The sequence below is a fragment of the Acipenser ruthenus genome, chromosome 13, assembly GCF_902713425.1.
Source record: "Acipenser ruthenus chromosome 13, fAciRut3.2 maternal haplotype, whole genome shotgun sequence".
Lineage (NCBI taxonomy): Eukaryota > Metazoa > Chordata > Actinopteri > Acipenseriformes > Acipenseridae > Acipenser > Acipenser ruthenus.
Genome location: NC_081201.1, coordinates 31,096,878 through 31,122,343, shown reverse-complemented (window position 1 = coordinate 31,122,343; position 25,466 = coordinate 31,096,878). Strand labels below are relative to the sequence as shown.

Sequence of the window (25,466 nt, the reverse complement as noted above, 5' to 3'; positions counted from 1 at the left end):
AGAAGGAAAAAAAACTGAGTGAAATAGCTCACATCACTCGATTTTCAAGATGTGGTATCCGAAGCATAATCAACAAGTACAGAGAAACATCATCTGTGACTGACAAATCCATTACAAAAAAGAACACAAGAACTATACGTGGCTAGCAACAAAGCGGGTTTGAAAATGAACCGTAAGAATACTCAAGTCACGTTTAATAAATATACCACTCCACGGGCAATTGACTTTAGTGGGATCAAGCTTGAAGAAGTCAATAACTATGTAGAATTAGGACAGTTAGTTTCGGCAATGGAGATCCAAATGTGCGAAATCAACAGACCAAAAATGGGCTTGTGTGGCTTTGGAAGATTGAGCATGGTTCTGCAAGGAAAACTACCCTCAATGCAAATAAATAAATAAATAAATAAATAAATAAATAAATAAATAAATAAATAAATAAATAAATAAATAAATAAATAAATACTGATTGCGCACACAAGCTCAGAGAGCCTATCTGTCACGTGACTAAGGTGGTCTCTCGTCTCATTGGCCTCAGGCTTGTGTCACGTGACGTGACTAAGGTGGTCTCTCGTCTCATTGGCCTCAGGCTTGTGTCACGTGACGTAAATTTAATACCATCCTGTCCGTCCCAGAACGCTGCACGGTTACGCATGCGTACTGCTTTGCGTTTATTACCAGGAACGAGAAGGGGATTTAAATCTGGAAGCCGAATTTGAAACGGCTGGGGTTTATTGGGAGTCAGAAATGACATAGTGTGAATATTAGAGAATATATAGGTGGGCTTTACGGAAACCCGGTAGAGTTGTAACTGCAGCCAGGGACTGGAGAGAGAGCTCGAGCACGAGAGAGATACAGGAGCGGAGAGGAGGCAGAGAAAGTTACAGCCCGAAATAGTATTCCAGTCTGCACCGACTAGGCAAAGGGGACAGTTATAGTTACTACACCCTCTTAAGCATTATTTGGACAGTATTGTACTGCAGGAAGTAGTATATTGCTCTCATAATGGCGAAAAAAAGGCAATTAACAAAGGAAGACAGACAGACCATTATAACCCTTAAAAGTGTAGGTCTTTCCTTTAGGGAAATTGCAAAGAAAGCCAAGGTGTCAGTGAGTACAGTTTCCTACACCATCAAAAGGCACTTGGAAACTGGAGGAAACTCTGACAGGAAGAGGTCTGGCAGACCCAAAGCCACAACAGAATCAGAAGACAAGTTTCTGAGAGTCAACAGCTTGCGTGATAGGCGGCTCACAGGACAACAGCTTCAAGCACAGCTTAACACTGGTCGAAGTAAGCAAGTCTCAGTTTCAACTGTGAAGAGAAGACTTCGAGCTGCATTTGACAGGTCGAGTGGTAGTAAGAAAGCCATTGCTAAGATGGCAAAATAAGAAAAAAGAGGCTTGCCTGGGCCATGAAGCACCGCCAGTGGACTACTGAAGACTGGAAGAAGGTCTTATGGACCGATTAATCAAAATTTGAAATCTTCTGTTCATCACGCATGGTTTTTGTATGCCATCGAGTAGGCAAAAGGATGGTTCCTCGGTGTGTGACACCAACTGTCAAACATGGAGGAGGAAGCGTGATGGTCTGGGGCTCTTTTGCTGGATCCAGAGTTGGCGACTTGCACAGTGAGTGGCACCCTGAACCAAAACTGCTACCACAGCATTTTGCAGCGCCATGCAATACCCTCTGGTATACGCCTAGTTGGTCAGGGGTTCATCCTACAGCAAGATAATGACCCAAAACATACCCCCAGGCTATGTCAGAACTACCTTAGAGGAAAAGAACAAGAGGGTAGGCTTCAAATCATGGAATGGCTAGCACAGTCTCCAGACTTAAACCCCATCGAGCTGGTTTGGGATGAACTGGACAGAAGGGTGAAAGCAAAGCAACCTACAAGTGCAACACATTTGTGGGAACTTCTGCAACAGTGTTGGGAAGAACTTTCCGAACAATATTTGATTTCCATTGTAGAAAGAATGCCACGAGTGTGTTCGGCTGTTATATCTGCAAAAGGTGGCTACTTTGATGAGTCCAAAATTTAGATTAAATTTTGTTAAACAAAACGATTCCATGATTTCTTTTTTTATCTCCAATTGTTTATTTGTTCTATGCTTTAATTTCAGAGTACATTGAGACATTAAACTGCGTAAATTTCAATAAAATCTGGAAAAATGGAGGTGTTCTAAAACTTTTGACCGGTAGTGTGTGTGTGTGTGTGTGTGTGTGTGTGTGTGTATATATATATATATACACACACACACACACAGCGATCAGCATAGTCTGGTCTCCAAGTAGGTGCAATTGAGTCTAGGAAGCTGGTATCTACCTGCCTTTTGCGTCGCGTCGGGCTTGGTCTGTGGAACATATTATTGTAAAAAGCAAATCTTAACGATTTCACGGTTAACTGCGAAGAATTCAAAAACTGCTATTAACTGGAAAATTAGACAGTAAAAACGCCTAGGAGGTAATGTTGAATTAACGACGCCGCAACTTAAACGAGTTTTTTTTTGAGTGTAAGAACAATGACAGTGTATTTTAGTTTGAACAACTGAGCCCAGAAGCAATCGTAATACGAGCCTTTTAAGATTATTTCGGAGATAACACGCAGGGGACAGGCTTTAGACCCAATGAATTCACTTCCAAAACAATTAATGTTGAGACGATAAGTCTGCTTGGTACACATCGATAATATAAAGCAGCTACATTCTAAGGGGTTTTCCCTCCCGGATATCTATGGGGATCCATTGTATCTGACAGCAATGGGAGGTTGTGTCGGGAGAGAGCGTGGGGACACACAGGGGTCGGCTAGGAGCAGCTCAAGGAACCCACGAAAGCGCGGAGGTAAGTATGGAGCAACACATTCTCAATTCTCTTGAGCGTGTGTTGTTAAATATGTATTAGAGACACACAGACACAAATACAGTAATAGAAATGGTTTATCCGTAATAGTGTGATATTTCCTTTTAATGCAGAGGAAACAGTTGTATTAAACGTGATGGTTCCTGTTTCATTACCAGGAGGAAGTGATGCAATTAGATATTTAGTCCTGCCAATCAGTATCCTTAGCATCTCATACCCAAGTAGTAGAAATTTTAGCAAACTGTACTAGTCCAGTAGCTGTACAGTGAAAATGCCTTGCCAGTTAAGATACATAATGGTGTGATACTTCTGTTCTTAGGAACAAGGCAGGCAGGAGTTTACATACCCTTTCATAAAGCACTGCCTGTTTTTCTGCACAGACTTAATACAAATGTATACAGTTAGGACAAAGTGAATGTTACAATTACAGATTAAACATGGAATTGAAAAAGTCACTGTACTCCGGTTGCACTTTAAGATTACAATGTACACTGCAGACTAAAAGATGACTTGTAGCCTTAGTTTATTTTTGACTTGGCTTTAAAAGGGTCTGATGAGGTTCAGGATTGCCTGTAAAGCACTTGCTGTGATTGTAAATATAGAGCCTGTCTAGGAACCACGTTGGATGGTAGCCACTAAACTAATTACAGATTGGCTTTTTGTGAAGTAGAACATTTTCATTCAGTTATAGATACAGGATCTGCTGTTACACAATTCTTCCAATGTGATTCTAGCCTATGCAGACTTTTCTATGCAGTCTGGTTTATAGTGCAATATGTAGGCCAACCTTTTAATTTGTCTTTTCGCTAACGTGTCTGCTGTAGGTATTATCTCCATGGATCAACATGTATAAGTGCGGGCGGGGGGGGGGCGGGGGAGGGGATACATCCTCAGCTGACATGCTGTACTCAAAAAGCAGTGGAACTGGGACATTTTGGACAAAGTGATTTTGAAGTGTAAGAACCAAAAGTAGGCTGCTTTACAAAAGATGTGTGATTATACTGGGTTGTGCTTTGTTTTCACTGAATTTATTCATCACTTTATGATTTTAGTACATGGAAGCTGCAGAGAGTTTCTTGACTCTGGCAGTTTATCGGTCCCCTGCACCCAATACAGACGTGTGTTTTAATAACTCTTCTCCCTGGCGAAACTACAGCTACCTCGAGAAGGGGCATGTAAACAGATTGTTTTGCAATTCAATACGTATCACTCTGTGATTTGCTCTATAAACACAGCCCTGTGTCCCTTCCCTTATGATTCATGCCAGTGTGATATCTCCGATTACAATTCATACAATACTGTTTTGGGGGTTTCCCATTCAACAGTACAACTCATGATACAGTTTACCATGAATGCGATTGGAGGGACTGATGTAGATTAGCAGAGGAGAGCCAGAACTTATGGGCAAAGTTTAACCTAATAACAGACATGTGAAAGTCGAGATAGATATAGCTATTCAAACACGGATACTTCTGAAGGATTATTAAACGTGCTTGTTTGTGGAGCACTAGGTATGGCTATCCTTTTTGAATATTTTTTTTCCTTTATCTTTGAAAGTAACATACTGTTTGCTTGCATTCTTCTAAAAACTTTTTTAACTTTCTGTATGTAATCAGAAAACAATCTTTGTTGACTTTGTATTTATTTACATTCTTGAAAGGTGAGTTCAGCTGTGGGCACACAAAGCTTAGTCTCCTCAAAACCCCACACAGGATCTTATAGCCCGTTTCCACTGCTGGAACTACGTCATCACTTAGCAGAGAAGCGTGTGCTGGATAAGAAGCCGACAGACACATTTCAAGCTTTTTTCACGACTGCAATGGCTATCGAGAAGAGTATGGCCAAAAAAGATCATTGTGGTGGCATGTGGGAGAATGAAGAAATGAAAATTGTTTTTAACAATCTGGACTGACAGTTTGATTTTGAGAAGGGTGTCTGGCATTGTATGTAGTGCGGAAATAAAAATAGCAACTAAAGTTCTTTCAATTGCAGCAGCTATTGCTCGGGCAGTTTTTTTAAAAATCTGAACATCGTACTGCCACTGGCTTCTTTAAAAACACAGCACAATACTGTCCCACAATCCCCCAGTGACTTTTTTACACAGGGCAAGAACTTCTGGGGTTGGCCACGTTTGGGGGGAAAAAGCCCTGAAACGTGTTTTTCTTGGCCAGGGCCAGCCACGGCCAGCCCCAGTCTGCAGTGGAAATAAGGCATCTTGAATTTACACATCAATGTGTGTTGGTTTGCTACTCTCTGCTCATTTGTGCACAACCTACAGTCAATAAAATAAGACTGCATCAAAAGATGATCATACAGTTTTGGGTTGTTGGAGCAGTTGGTTTTAAAATGTGATACAGCAATACAAGAGATATTGTTCACCTCGCAAAATCCAGGTGCTAATATATAATTTTGTTTTGCCAATGCAGTTCTCTAATGTAATTTGATACTTCAGTAGACAGCTCCCCAGCAAACAGCTTGTGTAGCCTGTCATTAGATAGTTTGAGCTATGCAGATTAATATCATATTTCTTAGGCTTGTCGGATTATACCTTCAGCGCAGATAAATGAATGTCACAGTTTAGGAAGACTTTTAAACAAATGGTCTTGTGGTTCTTTACATTGACAGACCATGCACTGCATGGAAATAGATGTTTTGCAAGGGGGTTTGAAAGTGGAAAACAACGGATTCAAATTCAGCACCAACTTTAACTGTCTTTATCTCATTAAATACGAAGTCCCTTATTAAGGACTTGTTTCCAAGTAGGTTTTATTCCAATCTAAACTTCCCATAGTTTTCAAAGATTTTGTTTAAATAGGAACTTTCCTGAAGTACGTAGGGCTAACACAATCATTTCAGTCAATCTTACCTGGTATGTATAGTATCATATTTTCTTCATAAAGACACGCACATTATGGTAAATGTGTGTTTTATTTATTTAATATTTTTTTTTCAAAGGTGTTATGAACAGCGTTGCTTCTTGCTGACATTTCAATGCTGCTCCCAGATTGAACTCTTCAGTAACCAATTGCTGCTTTTTCACTGACTCGCATGTTTTCAATGTCAGTGCAATTCTCCTTGCAGCAGAAGTGCAGCATTCAGGTATCTACAAGGAATGATAGTTTAATAGTGTTTGGAAAATAAAATACCAAGGGCAGTAGTTGGGGTTAGTTATCTGTCATCATCTATACAATGTTTTATGGGACTAGGTTTGTTCACAGGTGTAATCATGTGTACAAGGGAAACCATTTTATACAGGACTTTGTTTTCAAGTGTGCCCACATTCTTTGAATTTTATCTGAGTGAGGCTGCCCTTTGTCTCAACTAAACAGAATAATTCCAGTAGTTTAAAAACATTAAAACAGGATCATAACATGCCACGTGGGTTTCACGAGAAACTGCTGATAATGCACCTCTCTCTACCCCAACAGGCCAATAAGGGTGTAAAAAGCCTTGAGTAAAGGGCATAGGATTGTAAATTAGAAGACTGTGTGCAGTGTTTACTGTTTACAGTTGTGTGGTATTATAAAGGGACATTTGCATACAGTAACTGAATTGTAAATACAGTGCCACCTGTAAAACTACTTCCTCTGCCTGAGGGATGCATGCTGGGATAACCCTGCTAAGTCTTCCTGTGCATCTCCTGATTACAGCATGTAATCCGCAGCTCTATAAATAACTGATTTTATGAAAGTGACCTTTATAAATACTTGGCATCTGTTTTAGTTCTGCAGCCACTTCTCAATGGAGGAAGGATTCCAGTGGATTGTGCTGCACTGTTGCCCTGGACATTGTGTGGTTGAGCATGACCAACACTTCTATCGGTGTTCAGCTTCCTTTTAAAATGTATTTTTAATTCCTCTTGAGTGATTCCTAAAACACTATAAATTAGTAAAATGTTAATCATCAATGTACGAACCCTCCATTGTGCCTGTTCACACAGTCTTGCTAAATGTAAACATACATTCTCCATATGCAGTTTGATTTTCCAGGCTTAATACTGGAGCTATACAGTTATATGTGTATATGTAGGCTCACCTTGGCTGTTTTCCACAGCACTGTGATTTGATCAACACCTGCTCCAGTCCAAGGAGAGTGCTGTAGAGATCCTTATCCTTGCTCCTGTGCTGAGAAAACCCCCAGGCTGTTCTGCAGGATTTTATATAGCACAAGGTCAATAACTTGACAAGCTGCAGCAAAATCAAGATAATACTTCTCCACTAAATCAGAGTTTAGCTAAGTAGAATGTCTTGTACTCTTTATCCATAAACTAAAACTTTAACATAAATAGCTAACAAACAAAATCCTTTAAAGTATGCCAGGCAGATTTTTTTTATTGTACATAGGCTTGATTATGTGTCACTTGCCATCTTCAAATTATTTTGCGTACATGCCCTGGAAGGGTGTGCAGTACCAACCCCTACTGCACGTTTCCACAAATGCTGTCAAACCTCAGCTTTGTTTGGACCCCCTGCATGAATCAGCAATTTGGTATCCATGAAAGGGAGTAGAATGACATGTTGATACCATCCCCACAGGGCCAGGCTAAGCCAGGATTCTTATGCTCTCTGGCTGGCTCAATAACATGTTCTGTGAACTTCAGTGACCCAGGAAAGAGTGGTAGTGAGTGGTAGTGAGTGACAGCAGCTTGTGTTAAAGGCATGTTTTAAGTGATACCAGGATAGCTGGTTCTGGCATTGCGCTGTTAGCCCTTATTTACCATTTCGTTTTGGTTTGTTAGTGAAAATGAATTGGGTTTGCTGAATTTGCTCAAAAATTAAAACAGAAATACTGAAATTATCGTCAAAGTGAGTTGTAATTGTATGCCACTGTATTGGATTACTAAATATGAACATGGTTAAAATAAATAACAGCATTTAAGAGGATTTTGTATGTACAGTATGACCTAACTTAAGATGTAGCAACAATCCTTTAAACCACAGAAGCAGTGAATTTGTATGATTGCCCCCGGCAGGTCGAAACGAACCTCTAAAGAAGGACAAGCCCAAGTGGAAGAGCGATTACCCGATGACCGAGGGGCAGCTGCGGAGCAAGCGGGATGAATTCTGGGACACTGCTCCAGCATTTGAGGGGCGCAAAGAGATCTGGGACGCCCTAAAGGCAGCCGCAATTGCCATTGAGTGCAATGACCAAGAGTTGGCGCAGGCAATTGTTGACGGAGCCAGCATCACTGTTCCACATGGTGGGTGGAAGTATATCTGTCTCTTGCAGTTAGATGGTGTCTTCAAGACACCGTATTATCCTAAACATAATCTAATGGGTTATTGCGGAACAGGGGGGTGTAGATACAATCATAGTTATTTGCGCATTATGTGTCACTTTACTTGAAAAAGCTTGTTGCCTTTATAGTAAGTATAAAACAAGCCTGTGGTGTTAGTTCCCTTTGCTGGGACGCAGATTCAGTTTGAGACTCCTAAATTGGGTCTTTCTCCTGACCAGTCTTTTAACTGCTCTGTGCTGGTTTCAGGCTCCCTGACTGAGTGCTATGATGAGCTTGGTAATCGGTATCAGCTGCCGGTCTACTGCCTTGCTACACCAGTGAACCTGATCAGCGAGCGCAGTGAGGAGGAAACAGCTGATGCCCCGGAGCCACAGGGCGGCACCAAGCGGGAGTTCCAGCTGAAGGTACGACTCTCAACTGGCAAGGACGTGCGCCTCAGTGCCAGTATGACAGACACCATCGGCCAGCTGAAGAAACAGCTCCAGGTTCAGGATGATATCGACCCAGCCCAGCAGCGCTGGTTCTTCTCGGGAAAGCTGCTTACTGACAAAACCCGACTGCAGGAAACCAAAATCCAAAAAGACTTTGTGATCCAGGTCATAGTGAACCAGACGGATGTCCCCAACTGAGCCTTACTCAGGCACCCCAGCTAATACCTTTTCAGAGAGACCCCCCGCCCCCTTCCCCTATAACCACCTAACCCCCCCCTGCTTTCTTTCCATTTGAAAATAAAATAAATAAATGCAATGATTTACTGTTCCATTAAAATAGCCTACAAAGCTCATCCTTGGGACATTTTTGAAGGTAGTGTGTTCGCTTTGCTGTGTAAACTCTCGGCGACAATTGATGTGCTAGTGCAGACCAGTCCGAGACTCTGTTTGACTGATTTTATAGAAATGTCCACACAAGCAGACTACACTCACAAATCGAGACTACAGTGCTGAACTGTAAACAGGAGATGTAAAAAGGATGCCATAGAGTTCAAGAGTACAACAAGAGATGAGCAGGCAAAGCTGTTTGTTTCAGGATTTGGGCATGGCTGCTAAATGTTCTGGTCACAGAATCCCTGCTTAAAAATTAGAGGTGCATTGTCATTCCCAGAAAACCCCAGGACAAGCTGAAATCAGCACAGCTGGTACAGACTAGGATGTTTGAGTTTCCAGCCATGTGACAAGACCACGATCCTTGTTTAAATGAAATGCGACAAAACACAAAAGTGGTTTGGTATTTTTAAAAAAGAAATGTTTAAATGTTTTGCCACAAAAAAAACAACTTATCTTTTGCTGTGTTGTGTGTTGTTTTTTTTTTTTTTTTAAAAAGGCCTCACTAACCAGTTTCATCTTTTGGTAGCGCTGGGTGTGTGTGTCTTTTTTTTTTTTTTGTTTGTTTGTTTTGTTTTGTCTACCTTTTTAATTCAACAATAATAAAATGTAGTAATCTGTGAGCCCTGTATTAACGGGCCTATGTTTTGTGTGCCAGTTAGGACAGATTGTGCTCTGATCTGTAATCCATCTCGACAGCCACTGCCTCTGGTAACCATAAGGAAAGCGGGAGGACAGTGATTCAAGCATGACGCTACACCAGGGAATGAGACTCGCTGCTATTGCAGAACCTCTCCAAGCACTTTAATGGCTACTGTGAGCTCACCCCCAGTTCTTTGGAAGTCATGCTGTTTTAACACAGCAGCAGTTATTTTAGTATTATTTTGTGTCTAACCTAAGATCATATCTTGCATGTTTTTTGGGGAATATTTCAATCCCACCTAAACTGTAAAAATGCTTTTCAACAAGTTAAGTGGTGCACCTACTTTCTCCTCTGTCTTCTGTGTGATATTTAGAGTTAATTGAGTATACTGATAGCACAATACTAAGTGGTAGTGTAGTCTACTAACAATTAGCACATTATCAAATAGACAGTAACATCTGAAGGTAGAATAATTATTACAATTACAATAAAACATTATCACAGTTACACTAATGGATAGAATGTAGTGAACTTATAAATAACATATTACAGAGTGTACGAAAAGATGACTGTACAAATTACATAAGGGAAAGTTTTAACAGGACAATGTATACGTGGTGATGCAGTACGTTATGCAAAGGGACACTGTGCTGCAGTGTGCAGTTCAAACATGTCTAGCAGTTTTCAACATATCCATTTGTATGTTACGTATCTGTTTTAAAAGAATGTACCAAATATGCCACAGGTCTTTGTCTTCTACCTGTTTATCACACCTCTGGTCCTGAAGGGCTTTTAAATTGCAGTAAAGGATCTAATCAAATACATTGTGGAGCGGGTGTTAGTCTCTCACAGTTTAACTTGAATCTGTACTGAGAACGTCCACATCAGGGCGTTTTTGAATAACATTCAATTCCTTATTTGGCAGATCTGTGATTTTTTGAATTTTTTTATTTTGCTTTTCCCAAGATATATCCTGCACCGGGCTTGGGATATGTCTGGGCTGGCCTTTGTAAGAGGCAACGTTTCAGAATAACTGTTTTAGTGCAAGAATGTGTGCTTTTTTAAAATTTTTTCTTTAAATGTCATTATCAATAAACTTCTGTTGATTTGATGGTGTTTTAAAGCCAAGGAGCTCTAGAGGCCCACACAGTGAATCCAAGCAAGTCTGTAATACCATCAGCTTTATTAATGTTAAGTTACAATTTGGCACTGGACTGTAAAACTCCTCTCTTGTGCCTGGAGAACGAGGAGCCATCCAACTTGCAAGTGCTGTTTTATAAGAAAAAACTGAAACGGCTTCTACATTATACATGCAAATACTCTATAAACACCGTTATAACTTTTAAATGGGTGTAAATATTTAGAAATCTGTATATTTAGTAATATATATATATATATATATATATATATATATATATATATATATATATATATATATATATATATATATATATATATAAATGAAATATTATAAGCTATGGTTTCTGATCATTTAATATCTGTACAATTTATTTTACAGGTTATGTGTACATTTATAAGCAGGTTGATTTATTTTTTTCTTGTTTTTTAAGCTTGCAAATAAAATTGAAACTTCTGATTCCTTGATGGATTGTGTTTTGTTAATAATGGTCAACTATGTGATAATGTGGTGCATTCTGTTCCCCTGTAGTCAGATTCTCAAACACTCACACCCAATGTAGCTTGCATCTGGTGTTTGGATGTGTTTATTGATAGAGAAATTATTTTCAAAGTAATATCACCTGGTTTGTGAAGATACAGCCCTATTTATACCCCTTGTTTCAACAAAAAATAAAACTCGATTTGTATTTGAAATGAGTGACCACCTATATACCAAGAGTGGTTTCTGACCAAACACCAAAATATTGTAACACTGGGAGAAATTAAAGGTTATGGCAAAACAAATCTATAATGGTAGTTTACCATAAAACAGTTTGATAATGTTACTAGTTTTAAAAATCCACATTTTGCAGAGGTGAAATATCCCATCTTATTGGCATCCATCCATTCTGTGAGGAACACAACAATTTCAACAACAGTATATCTTTTTTTTAACCTTAATTTATCCCTTTAAAAATTAGCTTTTTTTCCTTTGCTCTTGTCTTAAAAGCCCATATGTTATGTAGTTTATCAGCACCATACTGCTGGTGACAACTATTACTCTTCATTTAAGGTTTGCCAGCACCAAGCGACAGTAAGAACGCATCTGAGTAGGGCAGCACTGGGTATTGGAAATGTAGCTTTAGTGTCATGGACGCAAAACTAGTGTACCATGGAGGTTTCCACAGCTTACCTGACTTGGCTGATTGAATATGATGAGATCAGATTTTATTGAAGAGGTATGGCATGGTTTTGTTCAACACAATACCAAGTAACACTTTTGTGATACTAACAGCAAATAAAAATAATAATAGCAAAAATACCTGGATAGTAAGGTTTCGGTGTTACTGGGGTTTTTACTTTGCATTTGATGCCACCTAATGGCTAAATATTAGAAACGTTCAATTCGCATTTTATTGGTAAACACATGTTTGGACATGAAAACAGTTACTGTATACAATGAAATATGCACAATACCGTTTTTTTGTTGTTGTTGTTTTTTCTAACAATGTTTAATGGTTTTAATTTAAAAAGAAGCTTGTTTACTGCGTGTAGCCTAGTGTATAACGTAAAATGTTAAGTGTGCTATATTCTTTATTTAATCCAGACAATTTAAAATGGGTAGTAAATACAATATCCATCAATCATTCCCAATTTTAAAAGGTTATTTTTAAATTAAATTCCAGAATATATTGTTACATTACAACTTTAGATTCATGACACACCTCTATACTGTACACGCATGACGTTAACATATAGTCAGAGCCATATATACGGCTCTGGATATTGTCACACAATACCGCCACCGTGTGGATTAAAACTGATAGCCCTTCTTCCATTCGAAAGTGTGCAATGTCCATGTGACGACGACCGCAAGCAGACTACAAGCGCTTGATTTTTTGGTGGAATAAGTTTACCTCTGAAAATGGTGAAAGCTGGGAAGCTACGTTCTGGTACAGCACAGAAGCTAAAACGCTGGAAAAAGGGACACAGCAGCGAATCTAACCCGGAGACAAGTCGCTACAGGCAGGCAGCGAGAAGCCGGTTCTTCAGTCGCCCTTCAGGTAAAGAAACAAGTTGGTGGAATAGAACACAGTAGAGGCCGGGGCTCTGGCCTGCTGCAGCTGGGAAACACGTGGATATCACTCAGAGAGGTTCCTTTGCGGGACAAGACACATTAAAACTTAAAAAGTTTTTAAATAAGACATGTAACGTTCTTTTTTTTTAGATATATAATACGCCAGAATTACGCTGTAATATTTGTTAAATATTATAAATTACTTAAAACGTGCAATTGTTTGTATTGTCATTTATGTATACAAACCGATAACTAATTAGTCTGGCACTTAATTATACAATACAGTATTGTAATACTAAGAACAAATGCATCAAAATACATTTCAGTAGTTATATCCCTTCTGAGAACATACATTATTTCGATATTATTCCGTAAGCAACCACGTGTGTGATAATTAAAGGGACAGACACTCACATTGTCAGCCATATGATACCTACCCGCAGTCAGCTGAATTGAGAACGTTCATTAATTAAAATGTTGTTGGCTGAAATTACCAACCTTAGAATTCGTAGCGTTCAACTTACCTTTCAAATAGAATAAACATTTAAAACTAAACGGTATTTATTTTAAAAGTTTAATGGGCAATTAAGTCCAATTCGAAATATGCATTACACACAAACATGTTTAATTTCATATTAAAAATTGATTCCTGCGTTAGCGAAGCCAAACAGTTCGTTTTCCTGTTTGTTTACATTACCAAAAGGAAGTTGCAGTTGCATTTTTCTCCTTCCTGGGCATGAGTATGTGTGTGCCCTAATTTTATAGATTAATTACTTTAATCTGTGGTCAGTCCTGATGGGGATGTTGGGCAATTGAACATTTTTGCTTCTCATAATGTTTATTTTTATTTAGGTACTTTTTTGGTGCGTTTACACGTTTTTTCTAAGTGGTTTATGTATTTTGCATTCTGTTTTAAGTAAATCGGGCTGTATGACAGTATTTAGGGCAGCAGTGTGGAGTAGTGGTTAGGACTCTGGACTCTGGACCGGAGGGTTGTGGGTTCAATCCCCAGTGGGGGACACTGCTGTTGTACCCTTGAGCAAGGTACTTTACCTAGATTGCTCCAGTAAAAACCCAACTGTATATATGGGTAATTGTATGTAAAATAATGTGATATCTGTATAATGTGAAATAATGTGTAATGTGATATCTTGTAACTAAGTCGCCCTGGATAAGGGCGTCTGCTAAGAAATAAATAATAATAATAATAATAATAATTTATCCTCTGTCCTTTTTAGCGAGAAGTGACCTGACAGTTGACGCCCTTAAACTCCACAATGATCTGCAGTCCGGTCCTCTGGAGCACAAGGAGACTAAAGACGACACTGCCTTTGAGGTGGATGAGCCAGCACTCACCGAGCGAACCTCAGCCACCTTCCTGAGTGGCCTGTCTGACTGCTCGAACCTGACCTTCAGCAAAGTGCAGCGCTTTTGGGAGTCCAACTCGGCAGCTCACAAGGAGGTCAGTGACCTCTTTGCAGAGCATTCTTGCAGTCCAGTGCATCTGCCATTACTAACTGCATCCATTATTTGTTTGGGAGGTTAGTGATATAATTTGGTGATCATTAATGTACATCTTTTTCTCTTCTCTTTCTTTCCCAGATTTGTGCCGTGCTAGCTGCTGTAACAGAAGTGATTCGATCCCAGGGTGGAAAGGAGACAGAGACTGAATATTTTGCTGCTTTGGTGAGTAATAATAAAATACCAGATAGAAAAGGGGTCTCGCAATGACTGACTGGCTTCTATTATTTAATGCCTGGTGTAAATGTATCTGTCTCTGCTCTAGATGACCACGCTAGAAGCTGTGGAATCCAGTGAATCTGTGGGTGCTGTGGCATACCTTCTCAACCTCGTGCTAAAGCGGTAAGAACTGCAACTAATTCTTTTTTGTCATTTATTTTCCCTGCCCTAGATTTATTTATTTATGTACACTGTAGTTAGTTCCATTTTTGTTTTCTTCCCAGAGTTCCAAGCCCTGTTTTAAGCCTGAAGTTTTCAGACACATCAAAGGTCTTCATGAACATCATGTCTTCTCAAGCCAGTTCAGAATCCCCCTCTGCCCTGCGCTGGGTAAGTGATTGTTTTGCAACAATTGGGCTCAATTCAAGATCACTGTGTTAGATGTAGTTAGGTGAATGTTGAGGTTTGAATCACCGGTGGCTATTGCAGAGACCAATTCCTTTGATTTTATAATTTTTTTTTTTTGCTGTAGCCCAACAATATGAGTTTTTCATGGAGAGACAAAAAAAGTTTGTAAATTTTTATTATGCTTTTTAGATCCTCTCCTGCTTGGCAAACCTGCTTCGGAAACAGGACGCGTCTGTATGGAGCTATCCATCAACACTTCAAGTTTACCATGGATTGCTGAGTTTTACTGTTCACTCCAAACCCAAGGTATGTTAACTATCTGCCCTCCAGACTGCCCAGTCATTGAACCAGTGACAGGCTGTTACATGGTAAAGGTCAGTTGCCAGCATCAGAGGGACTAATCTCTCCTGTTCCAGGTCCGTAAGGCGGCCCAGCATGGCGTGTGTTCCATCCTGAGGGGCAGTGACTTCATGTTTGGAGACTCTGCTCCGTCACACCATCCAGCTGCTCAGTCAACAGCCAGATTCTGCATTAAGGAGATGGAACAAGCTGGGGGTAAGTGGATATTATGAGATAGGATGGGTATATAAAGTGTGTTTGCTCCCATAGTATTTGGGGAATTCATTTGAACCATTGCAATTTTTTTAGGCAATAAAGAGGACACCACAGTCCTACACATCCTGGGGCTCCTGAAGGAACTGCTGCCATGCTTCCCACATGGTGCTGTCAAGTCCTGCTGCGAGACGTTGCTCCGGGTTATGACCCTCAGTCATGTGGTGAGGACACAGCTTCATCTTGGCTTAGCCTTACCTGAACATTGCAGTGATCAGGACCCTGTATTGTTAATTCTGAAGATACAAAATACATGGTCTGAATTTAAATGATTATCTCAAATTGAATACTCTGTAATAGCTGCTACTTAGTTAAACACTTGTGTGAATACAAAAAACCCTTCTGGGGTACAAAGTACAAATATACCCCAAGGGACATATACGCAGGGATCTGAGTTGATTTTGTTTCTGTTGCAGCTTGTGACGGCAGGTGCCATGCAGGCTTTCCATAAGCTATTCAGTGCCAAACCAAACTCCTCCTCGTTGCCTGCAGAACTCAATGCACAGATAATTACGGTATGTTCAGATTTGAACCGGCTGACACATTTTACACTGTCTGAAGAATAAGAACGAGTATCTCTGTTAAAAGTCCTAAATCTTCTATTCTTTAATACCCAGTGTAGAGCCTCTGGGTTGAGCACAGTGTTTTGTGTAAATTATGTGTTTTTGTTTCAGGCTCTGTATGATTACCTTCCTAGTGAAAATGACCTACAGCCCCTTCTGGCTTGGCTGGCTGTAATGGAAAAAGCACACACTCACCTGTCCAGGTATTTCCCTGTAAAAGTCAGCTTTAAAATTAGTTTTTAAATATTAACATAGCCATAGAGAACAAGAATACAAGAAATCCAAGTAGTTCACGTTGATTGATCACATAAATATCTTATCGTAGAGTAGCTGGCCTTCAGGAATGTAAGACTCGCCATGCTTTTCTTTTAATGCACTGTTTCCACTTCTCCTAGTTTGCAGATTTCGCTCTGTTTGGGTCACTTGCCCCGTCTCTTCACCGCTGCCATGACTTGCTTCTTGTCTCCGCATGTGCAAGTCGTTTCCACGGCAGCACAGACATTAAAGGTCAGTATCTGGTGCTCTCAAGAGCAGTCATGTGGCTAATGGGTTGTGGGTGTTTTAAATAGTAAAGTTGTGTTCAGTAACCTGCATAGATTTGGGAAGTGTAGGTTATCAGGCTGAAATACTTAACTTTGTTTGTGTTTTATTACCAGACTTTACTGAAGGAATGTGTTGCTCCGTGCTTGGCAGAGATTGGGTCTATCACATCGACTGCTCCCTGTGGAAATGCTTCTTACATCTGTAAATTGTTTCGGTAAGTTTCTTAGTGAGACTGAGGAGCAGGAGTGAGAGAACCCCCACCATGTTTTCTTACACTTCCTCTGTTTTTCAGACTGGTAGAAGAGGGTCTCACATATCGATACTATTCCTCCTGGCCCTTTGTAATGCAAGTTCTCAGCTGCTTTTACCAGGTAGCAGGGAAGGAGGCACACCCCATCATGGTAAAGGTAAGAATCAGCAAGAGGGGATGGGGTGGTAATGCCTGTTCATAGAACCTACTGTCTTGTCTGTGCTTTGAGGAACAGAGATTAGGTAGGGTGGGTCGCTTGGAATGCATTTTACTGTCTTCAGTGTGTTCCATTTACAGAATTTATGTGATTTCAGATTCTCTCTGTCTGTACTTTAACTTGTGTTTTTGGTTCTTTTTCACTAGAGCCTGCAGTCCTTGTGTGACCTGCGCTTGACACCTCGGTTCCCTTTCTCAGGTGAGCTGGATCAGACTGTGGGGTCTGCAGTAGAGAGCATGGGCCCTGAAATCGTCCTGAAAGCCATACCTCTACAGATCGACGGCAATGAGTGAGTACTACTGTGTGGGAAGTGCCAGGGAGTGGGCATGGTTTTTGTTGGTGGGTGGGTTTCAGTGGATGGGAGTGGCTGTGGAATCTGCGGAATGAAATGTCTTGTGTATTTAGAGTTAAGGTAGTAGGGGTTGATATATGGTGTGACATGTGAGAGGTTAGTAGTTATTGAAAAACAAGGAAATGCCCTTCATGCGATTTGCATTAAATGTTTGTTTCAGAGATGATCTTGAATTTCCACGGAGTTGGCTGATACCAGTGATCAGGGATCGTGTTAAAAACACAGAGCTAGGATTCTTCACCACATACCTTCTGCCACTGGCAACTACTCTCAAAAACAAAGGTAGTGTGTTTTTTTTTTCAATTAACAACCAAGTCCATGGATATACTTCTATAGAATACATAGTACTATACTATAGTATCCACTCTCACTGTGGAAGTCTGGTATTCCCCAATAAACTCTTGTTCTTTCTCTTTTAGCTGATGAGCTTAGTCAGGCAGGGCGAAACCTTGAGTCTAAGGTGTACATGACTCTGCATCTACAGGTACAGTTTATTCACTGTTTTGTGTCTTGTAATTTCCACAGGCTTTGCATAAACAATCGATCAATATATAGTGCTGCTTGCAGTGTTGCTGTTTTTGTTTAATTGCTGTTTAAAACAACATATAAGAGTGAGGATCGAAATAAAAATGAAATAAACCGTAAGTCTTTGTTTTGGTAATATTTATACATTTCTCATTCCTATTCAGATCTGGTCCATGCTGCCAGGGTTCTGTATGCAACCCACTGATCTGGCCACCTCTTTTAAAGGCATTGCTCGGGCGCTCGGCATGGTTATCAGTGACCGATCTGACCTGAGGCTCACTGTCTGCCATGCTATACGGACACTGATCAACAAGAGCATTAGGAAAGGTAAGGGCTGGCAGGGGTTAATGTCATCACAAGGGTCGGAGGTTCGGGGTACAGACATTGTCTTTGTCATTCAAATTTTTCTGCATTTTAAGTTTTTCTCTCTTTCTTTTGCAGCGGAGGATCATGCAGAAGTTGCCCGCTTTGCAAAAAATTTCCTGCCCATCTTGTTCAACGTTTATACCCAACAGCCTGCTGCAGTGGACAGTGCTGCACTGAGGATGCCTGTGCTGGACACCATTAAGGTGTACCTGACGATCACTGACCAGGAGGTGGGACAATAGCTGCTTTTATTAAAAACTCTGGGAGCTTGTACAGACATGTTACTGTAATTTACAGAAGCTTTAATGTGTGAACATTTGTTGTGCGTCAGTAAATCTCAAGTAACGTCTTTTGGCTTGTTTATTGTTTAAAACTGTCTGATTTCTTTGCAGATGGTTTGTACATTTCTGCAGAAAGCCACAGAGAAACTTTGCAGTCAGGAGAGCTCTGGGTTCACAAGGTGAGCCAGTTATTTTCCATGACAATGTGGAGCAAAGACTACAGTCAGGCTTAAAGTAATCGATTATAACAAATGTATTACTTATTATAGCTGATTGCATTGATATGTTGAACAGGTTCATTTTGTCTTATGTGTGTATTGGCTGTGGTGCCAGTGGAACTGAATGTTTTAACTGTTATTGTTGTAGGCTGGCGGTGATGGACCTGATAATGGCGATGGCTCCGTGTGTGGATGAGTCCACAATGACTACAACCTTTGAGCTTGTTAAGCCCTATCTGGTGGTAAGTAGATTTTATCTTTTTTTTTTTTTTTTTCTCTCTGCAAACAGCAGCCGATGCACCAAGCGGATGCTGACAGCTCTGTCTGGGTTTGTTGTTTCAGAGCAAGGAATCTGGATTGCAGAAGAAGGCCTACCGTATCCTGGAGGAGATGTGTGGAGGTGAGAGGGAGCCGTGTCATCAGTTTGTCCTCACAAACCTGGAGGAGCTGAAGCGGACGCTGCTGGGCTCTCTTAAAAGCGCATCCTCTCCAGCCAAGAGGGTGAGCAGCATCTCAAGTATCTGAAGAATTTCTCTTTTGTTTTAATAACCCACAAAAAAAAAACCAAAACACTTCTCTGTTTTTGCAGCCAAGACTTAAGTGCTTGATCCATATTGTGAAGCATCTGAGTCCTCAGCATACTGAATTCATCACAGCTGTTCTCCCAGAGGTATGGCAGTAATTGAAACACATGTAACCCACCTTTTAATGCAGTCTGTTGAATAATGAAAACTAGGGTGCTGCAGTGGCAGAAAGGCACTTCCATCACTGTCCAAGTAATTCAATAAGAATAGTGTAGAATCACACATGGTAAAATAAGCGATTTTACTGCATGGCTGGGTATCCTAGCATGTCTCCTACACTTTGGGGATGTTCTTTTGTATAAGAGAGTGTTGCTTTCTGTCCTCGCAGGTTATGATCTGCACCAATGAGGTGGCTGTAGGTGCTCGGCGAAATGCATATACCCTCCTGGTGGAGATCGGCCGTGCGTTCATACGCTTCTGTGGCAGCCAGAAAGGTAAGTGGGGAAAGCGCAGATCTGGTAGCAATTTTAATAACTATAACAAGAAGACTGTTAAGCAGCAACAAATTTAGTAAAAAACAGACCATTCAAAGTATGAACAGTTAAATACATTATGTAAGTAATGAAGTTGGAGTATACACAGTCTGAACCCAATAGTTCACTTCTGTCTCTGTGAAAATCCAAGGCACGTTGCCTCTGTTCTTATCTGGTTGAAAGAAACAGTGATTGACTTGTGTATTTGTGTTTCAGAGGCAATACTTCAATACCTGGAACTGATCTATGCAGGATTCACTGGATCGGTAACAATGATCAGCTGCACTGTCCTGGCTCTGACTCGACTTGTTTATGAGTTTAAAGGTAATACAAAAAAAATGAAACAATATGGCACTCAATTGTAAGATATGTAGAAGTCTTCATATATGAGAATTGAAAAGTATTTTTAGAACTTTTTTCATTGTTTTCTTTTTAACATTTGACTTTTTATGGCTAATCACTGTAAGGAAATTACAGATTTAAACAGTTCTTTTTATTGACGGTTTAGATGCTCAATGGGGTGGTTTGCACAGGGGAAATACTTTATCTTAAAGAAAGGAAAATGTAGCTATTTCAATTACTGACCACATTTAAAGCAGCAGCAGCATATTTTTAAACTTATTTTCTGAATTCTAGCAATGAGCACCACCTGCTGGTACTAGTTGGAATTGTTCTGTTGCTGCAAACCCCGTATCTGTTTTGCGTCTCTGCAGATTCCTTGGAGCGTTCAGTTATTGAACCGCTGCTTCGGAATGTGTGTCTCCTGCTCAGCTCCAGAACACGAGAGGTGGTGAAGACAGCCCTTAGCTTTGTTAAAGTTATTTTATTTATAATGGATGTTAAAGTGCTGGCAACCCACATGCCTCTATTGGTGAGTACTGGGGGTAATACATAGTCTGCTTTTTTAGATAAAGCTTTATTAAGCCTTTCTGTGAGGGGAGTTTGTATGCCCGCTACATTTAATTGCTTCACACATTTGAGAGGCCAACTTCATATTTGCAGTGTTGTGGTGACTTTATATTACAGTACACACTTCAACTAGATTCACTGGGTCAAGTTCAGTTTATTTATTTAGTTATTTATTTTTGCCCCCATGGATTTTGTTCACCAAAAAAAATGTATGGTTTTCTTTCTCAATAAGATGGAGGGGATTGGAAACATTAAAGAAGACATGAGGCGGTATTTCCGGACAAAACTAAAGAACATTTTCACAAAATTCATCCGCAAGTTTGGGTAAATGTAGATCTTTTTTTTATCAACTTTTTTTTAATCAACTTTAGGGAGAGGGAGATCTTGTAGACAGCAGAAAAGGTCCCTTCCCAGGGGTTCGGGACTCCTATAGAGTACAAACCCCATCGTTCTGAATATCTTTCTTGTGTGTTTGCAGGTTTGAGTTAGTGAAAAACATGCTTCCAGAGGAGTACCATAAAGTGCTGGTTAATATCCGCAAGGTAGAAGCCAGGAACAAACAGAGGAAAACCTTGAAGCATGACGCTGATTCAGAGTCAGAGAATGAGGAGGATACTTCAAAACCCAAAGGGGACAGGTACAGTTCCCTCTAAAAGCCAGATGGAGACAACCACAAATTTAATGGGAGAAGATGACCTCAAATCAAGGGGTGCAGGCAAGCCTGGGGTGGGCAAAAAGCATGGGACAGTGGACTAGTGCCGGTTGCAAAAGATTCTTTAATCCATTTTGGTCTTGTAGTATTGAAGACATCCTGGCTGATTCTGAGGATGAGGATGAGGAAGAGAAGAAGGGACGGGGAGGGAAGAAGCAGCCCGGACAGAAGGGAAAGGCGTGGCTAAAGGAGGGAGAGGGCGATGAGCCGCTGAATTTCCTGGACCCCATGGTTTCCCAGAGGGTTCTTGGTAAGAACTTTTAAGGAGGAGGTCAAATTGCCTTGCATATTCAGCACAGTAGACTTACCTGTTTTTATAATCTGTCTGGCAGCCACAAATCCAGATGTAAAGAAGAACACAAAGGTCCGTCATGATTTCAAGTTGACTTCGGACGGGCGTTTGATTATCCGCGAGGAAGCAGATGACGACGAGAAATCAAAAGGTTGAACTCCTGGCCTACAAAATGCCTAGTTTTAGGAATTGAATTTTATTCAATAATAATTGTTGTATCATGGGTCATTTACATTGCTAATCTCTACAGGTGCGAAGGAGGAAATGGAAGACATACTGGAGGAAGCTGGTGTTAAGAGTGTGAGTGTTATATTTTAATTTTTTTATTTTATCCCTCCCTCCCAAGATGCAGAGAATGAAATTGTTGACTAATTAATCCAGATGTTTACATAACAGCAGCTGAAGGTGTGTGTGTGATTTTTTTTTTTTTTAAAAGAAAAATCAGAAGAGAAAATTCAAAGAGGGCAACTTGGATGAGGACATGGAGATGGAGCCACAATTTCAGTATAAAGGTAAAGATATAAACTCCAATCTCAGCCATCTATATAGGTGTAGATATATAGCCCAGTGAGGTAATCATTCTTTTTAAATTTTGGTGCAGCTCTATGATCATTGTGTGCTCTAGAGACAAGCTATGTGACATGCCCAGTCTGTACAAATCATGTATTAAACTGCAAAGAAGGGTCTTGGACCAAGAGCATTTTTAAAAGTAATTAAACTTTTCTTTTAGCCGGGGGCTCTGGGATTCATAGGCCGTTGTCTAGAAAAGGAGACTCTGGTGGACAGTACAAGGCAAAGGTGAGTAAAGGGCCTTGTGCTGTGCAGTCATATTAGCAAAATGTAGACCTAGACTACCAATTCTATGACAAACAAGCCTCTACCGTGTGTGTGAGCCTCTCTCGTCTTTCTGTCTAAAAATATATAATATGTCCTGGAAAGGTCCTGTGTTAATGATTTTACATGTTACGTTAATATTTAAATCGACAACAATCTACATATTTCACCACAGAAAGTGTTAATCTGTAAGTGAAATTCCTAAGTAGTGCACTGGTAGAACATTATTTAAAAACATTTTAATGTTATCTTTCAGAGTGGTAAAGGTGACATAAAGAAGAAAGGTCAACATGATCCATATGCCTACATCCCACTGAAAAAGGCTCAGCTGAACCGAAGGTATGGGAGAATACCATTGATGATCCTTTTTTTTTTATTGATAAATTACTGTTACTTCCTTGTACGTTTTGTGCTAACATTTAAGACGCAGTAGTTGGAGATTTTATTTTCATTTATTCATTTTACCAAGGGCATGTCCAATGTGCGTTTTCCAGATATGGCACATTCTTCACACATTTGCAGGAAGCGCTTTTTACCTTTCTGCACAGGCATGGTTTAAGCTGTCCACAATCAGCCTTGAGAAAAACCGTCTGCAAAATCCAATATCTGTTCTGGCTCTTGCTAAAACGTGTTTTCATTTTTAAAAGATAAATACAAAGATGCAGTTCAATTTGTTTTGAAGATGGAAAGGGTGGCATACGTGATTGGGATGATAAGCTTGGAATTTGTGTTTATATGGTACGGCGAAAAGTATTTATTTTTTGTCTCTGCAGGAAAAAGGCAAAGCTGCAAGGTCAGTTCAAAGGGTTAGTTAGAGGAGCACAAAAAGGAGCTCGGACTGGAAGAAAAATGCAGAGGAAGAGGAGGAATGTATAACTTCAGTCAGACAAAATACAGGCCTTCATAAAACCTTTTTATGGACGTCACTCAGCAGCTTGGTTCAATTAACATAGCATGTTTAGATGAACAAAGTGTTGCCCCTAACAGACTGATGTGATGTACAGCTGCTAAATACTGGGCGGGATTTGTTCCTTTTTCCAGCAGGGCATGGTTTCAGTGTTGGTCCTGGATAGACAGACACAGTTTGGCTTTTCAATGTTTTGGTTGCTCTACACAAAGGGATTGAACTGTTTGTCTTTCATCTGAGAATAAGCAGAATCCACTGAAATATACAACTAAAATATTCCAGTTCTTCAGTGACATTTTGTATAAATGTAATGTTTGATTTTGACTTTCTGTCCTGTGGTGGTTGGTGAACCTTAGAAATGTGTATTTATTTACCATGAAAAAGAGTGCTTACTTGTGTTTAAACTGAAAACCAGTTCAGCTTTATTCTGCAATGGACTAGAAATAAATACTGGGCAACCTGTAATGTTGTGCTCAGTGTGTTAAATATTATCTTTTGTTTCCTGCAAATGCAATACAGCAACTCTGTCTTTTATCTTTAATATTTAAAAAAGATTTGTGCCTGTATTTACCTATAGACTTTTTTTCTTTTCCTCCGTCATTTACAAAAGTGTTTTTTATAGTCTACAGTAACCATCTGGTCCAGACAGGAGGTACTACCTACAGTATTAGTTTATTCTGCTTAGGTGTTTTGTATTGTAGTACAGTTCAGATAGATTTTAGTCTGGTAATTTGAGTTTGTTAATGGTGTGTGAGTGTGTGTGTGTATATGTGTGTATATATATATATATATACACACATATACAGTGCCTTGCATAAGTATTCACCCCCCTTGGACTTTTCCACATTTTGTAGTGTTACAACCTAGAATTCAAATGGATTTAATTAGGATTTTTTGTCACTGATCTACACAAAATAGTCCATAATGTCGAAGTGGGGAAAAAAATCTACATATTTTTCAAAATAATTTACAAATAAAAAACTGAAAATTCTTGATTACATAAGTATTCACCCCCTTTGCTTTGACACCCCTAAATAAGCTCTGGTGCAACCAATTGCCTTCAGAAGTCACATAATTAGTTGAATGGAGTCCACCTGTGTGCAATTAGTGTCACATGATCTCAGATTAAATACACCTGTTTCTGGAAGGCCTTAGAGTTTGTTAGAGAGCATATCTAAACAAACAATATCACGAAGACCAAGGAACTATCAAAACAAGTCCGGGATAAAGTTGTGGAGAAGCACCAATCAGGGTTGGGTTATAAAAAAAAATATCCCAAACTTTGAACATCCCCCGGAGCACCGTTAAATCCATTATTAAAAAATTGAAAGAATATGGCACAACTGCGACTCGAGAAGGCCGTCCACCAAAACTCAGTGACCAGGTAAGGAGGGCATTAGTCAGAGAAGCAACCAAGAGGCCAATGGTAACTCTGAAGGAACTGGAGAGATCCACAGCTGAGATGGGAGAAACTGTCCATGGGACAACTATAACCCGGATGCTCCACAAAGCTGGGCTTTATGGAAGAGTGGCGAGAAGAAAGCCATTGCTGAAAAAACCCCATATCAAATCCCGTTTGGATTTTGCCAAAAGGCATGTGGGAGACCCAGCAAACATGTGGAAAAAGTTTCTCTGGTCTGATGAGACCAAAATTGAACTTTTTGGCCTTAGCGCAAAACGCTATGTGTGGCGCAAAGTCAACACTGCTCATCACCCTGAGAACACCATCCCCACGGTGAAGCATGGTGGTGGCAGCATCATGTTATGGGGATGCTTTTCATCGACAGAGACTGGGAAACTGGTCAGGATTGAGGCCAAGATGGAAGGAGCCAAATACAGGGAAATTCTAGAGGAAAACCTGTTTCAGTCTGCAAGAGACCTGGGACTGGGGCGGAGGTTCACCTTCCAGCAGGACAATGACCCTAAACACACAGCCAAAGCTACACTGGAGTGGTTTAAAAACAAGAACCTGAATGTCTTA

The 25,466-nt window shown here is 40.1% G+C and overlaps 2 protein-coding genes across 2 annotated transcripts; both read left to right on the top strand.

The window, feature by feature from the left end:
• The first annotated feature begins 639 nt into the window (after positions 1-639).
• LOC117418068 (ubiquitin domain-containing protein 1-like) lies at positions 640-11,164 on the top strand. The gene is made up of 3 exons (XM_034030638.3): positions 640-2,842; positions 7,833-8,060; positions 8,346-11,164. The coding sequence occupies exons 1-3, from the start codon at positions 2,761-2,763 to the stop codon at positions 8,726-8,728; spliced, it is 693 nt and encodes a 230-aa protein (XP_033886529.3). The 5' UTR covers positions 640-2,760; the 3' UTR covers positions 8,729-11,164.
• A 1,308-nt stretch (positions 11,165-12,472) lies between these two features.
• LOC117417899 (RRP12-like protein) lies at positions 12,473-23,976 on the top strand. Its single transcript, XM_034030286.3, has 34 exons — positions 12,473-12,745; positions 13,998-14,221; positions 14,362-14,445; positions 14,546-14,622; positions 14,724-14,829; positions 15,037-15,153; positions 15,264-15,402; positions 15,496-15,623; positions 15,876-15,974; positions 16,134-16,225; positions 16,418-16,529; positions 16,679-16,779; positions 16,858-16,972; positions 17,179-17,321; positions 17,545-17,666; positions 17,804-17,868; positions 18,074-18,236; positions 18,351-18,505; positions 18,668-18,735; positions 18,923-19,016; positions 19,117-19,275; positions 19,364-19,444; positions 19,687-19,792; positions 20,048-20,155; positions 20,545-20,702; positions 20,973-21,064; positions 21,219-21,377; positions 21,539-21,702; positions 21,785-21,895; positions 21,995-22,044; positions 22,181-22,256; positions 22,475-22,542; positions 22,835-22,917; positions 23,352-23,976. The coding sequence occupies exons 1-34, from the start codon at positions 12,607-12,609 to the stop codon at positions 23,452-23,454; spliced, it is 3,861 nt and encodes a 1,286-aa protein (XP_033886177.3). The 5' UTR covers positions 12,473-12,606; the 3' UTR covers positions 23,455-23,976.
• Positions 23,977-25,466: the final 1,490 nt, after the last annotated feature.

Coding starts and splice junctions, on each gene's coding strand:
- LOC117418068 (XM_034030638.3), top strand. CDS start 2,761: ATGGGAGGTTGTGTCGGGAGAGAGCGTGGGGACACACAGGGGTCGGCT. Junction 2,843..7,832: donor GAACCCACGAAAGCGCGGAG/GTAAGTATGGAG, acceptor TGCCCCCGGCAG/GTCGAAACGAACCTCTAAAG. Junction 8,061..8,345: donor CAGCATCACTGTTCCACATG/GTGGGTGGAAGT, acceptor TGCTGGTTTCAG/GCTCCCTGACTGAGTGCTAT.
- LOC117417899 (XM_034030286.3), top strand. CDS start 12,607: ATGGTGAAAGCTGGGAAGCTACGTTCTGGTACAGCACAGAAGCTAAAA. Junction 19,276..19,363: donor CATCCTCTCCAGCCAAGAGG/GTGAGCAGCATC, acceptor CTGTTTTTGCAG/CCAAGACTTAAGTGCTTGAT. Junction 22,918..23,351: donor AAGGCTCAGCTGAACCGAAG/GTATGGGAGAAT, acceptor TTGTCTCTGCAG/GAAAAAGGCAAAGCTGCAAG.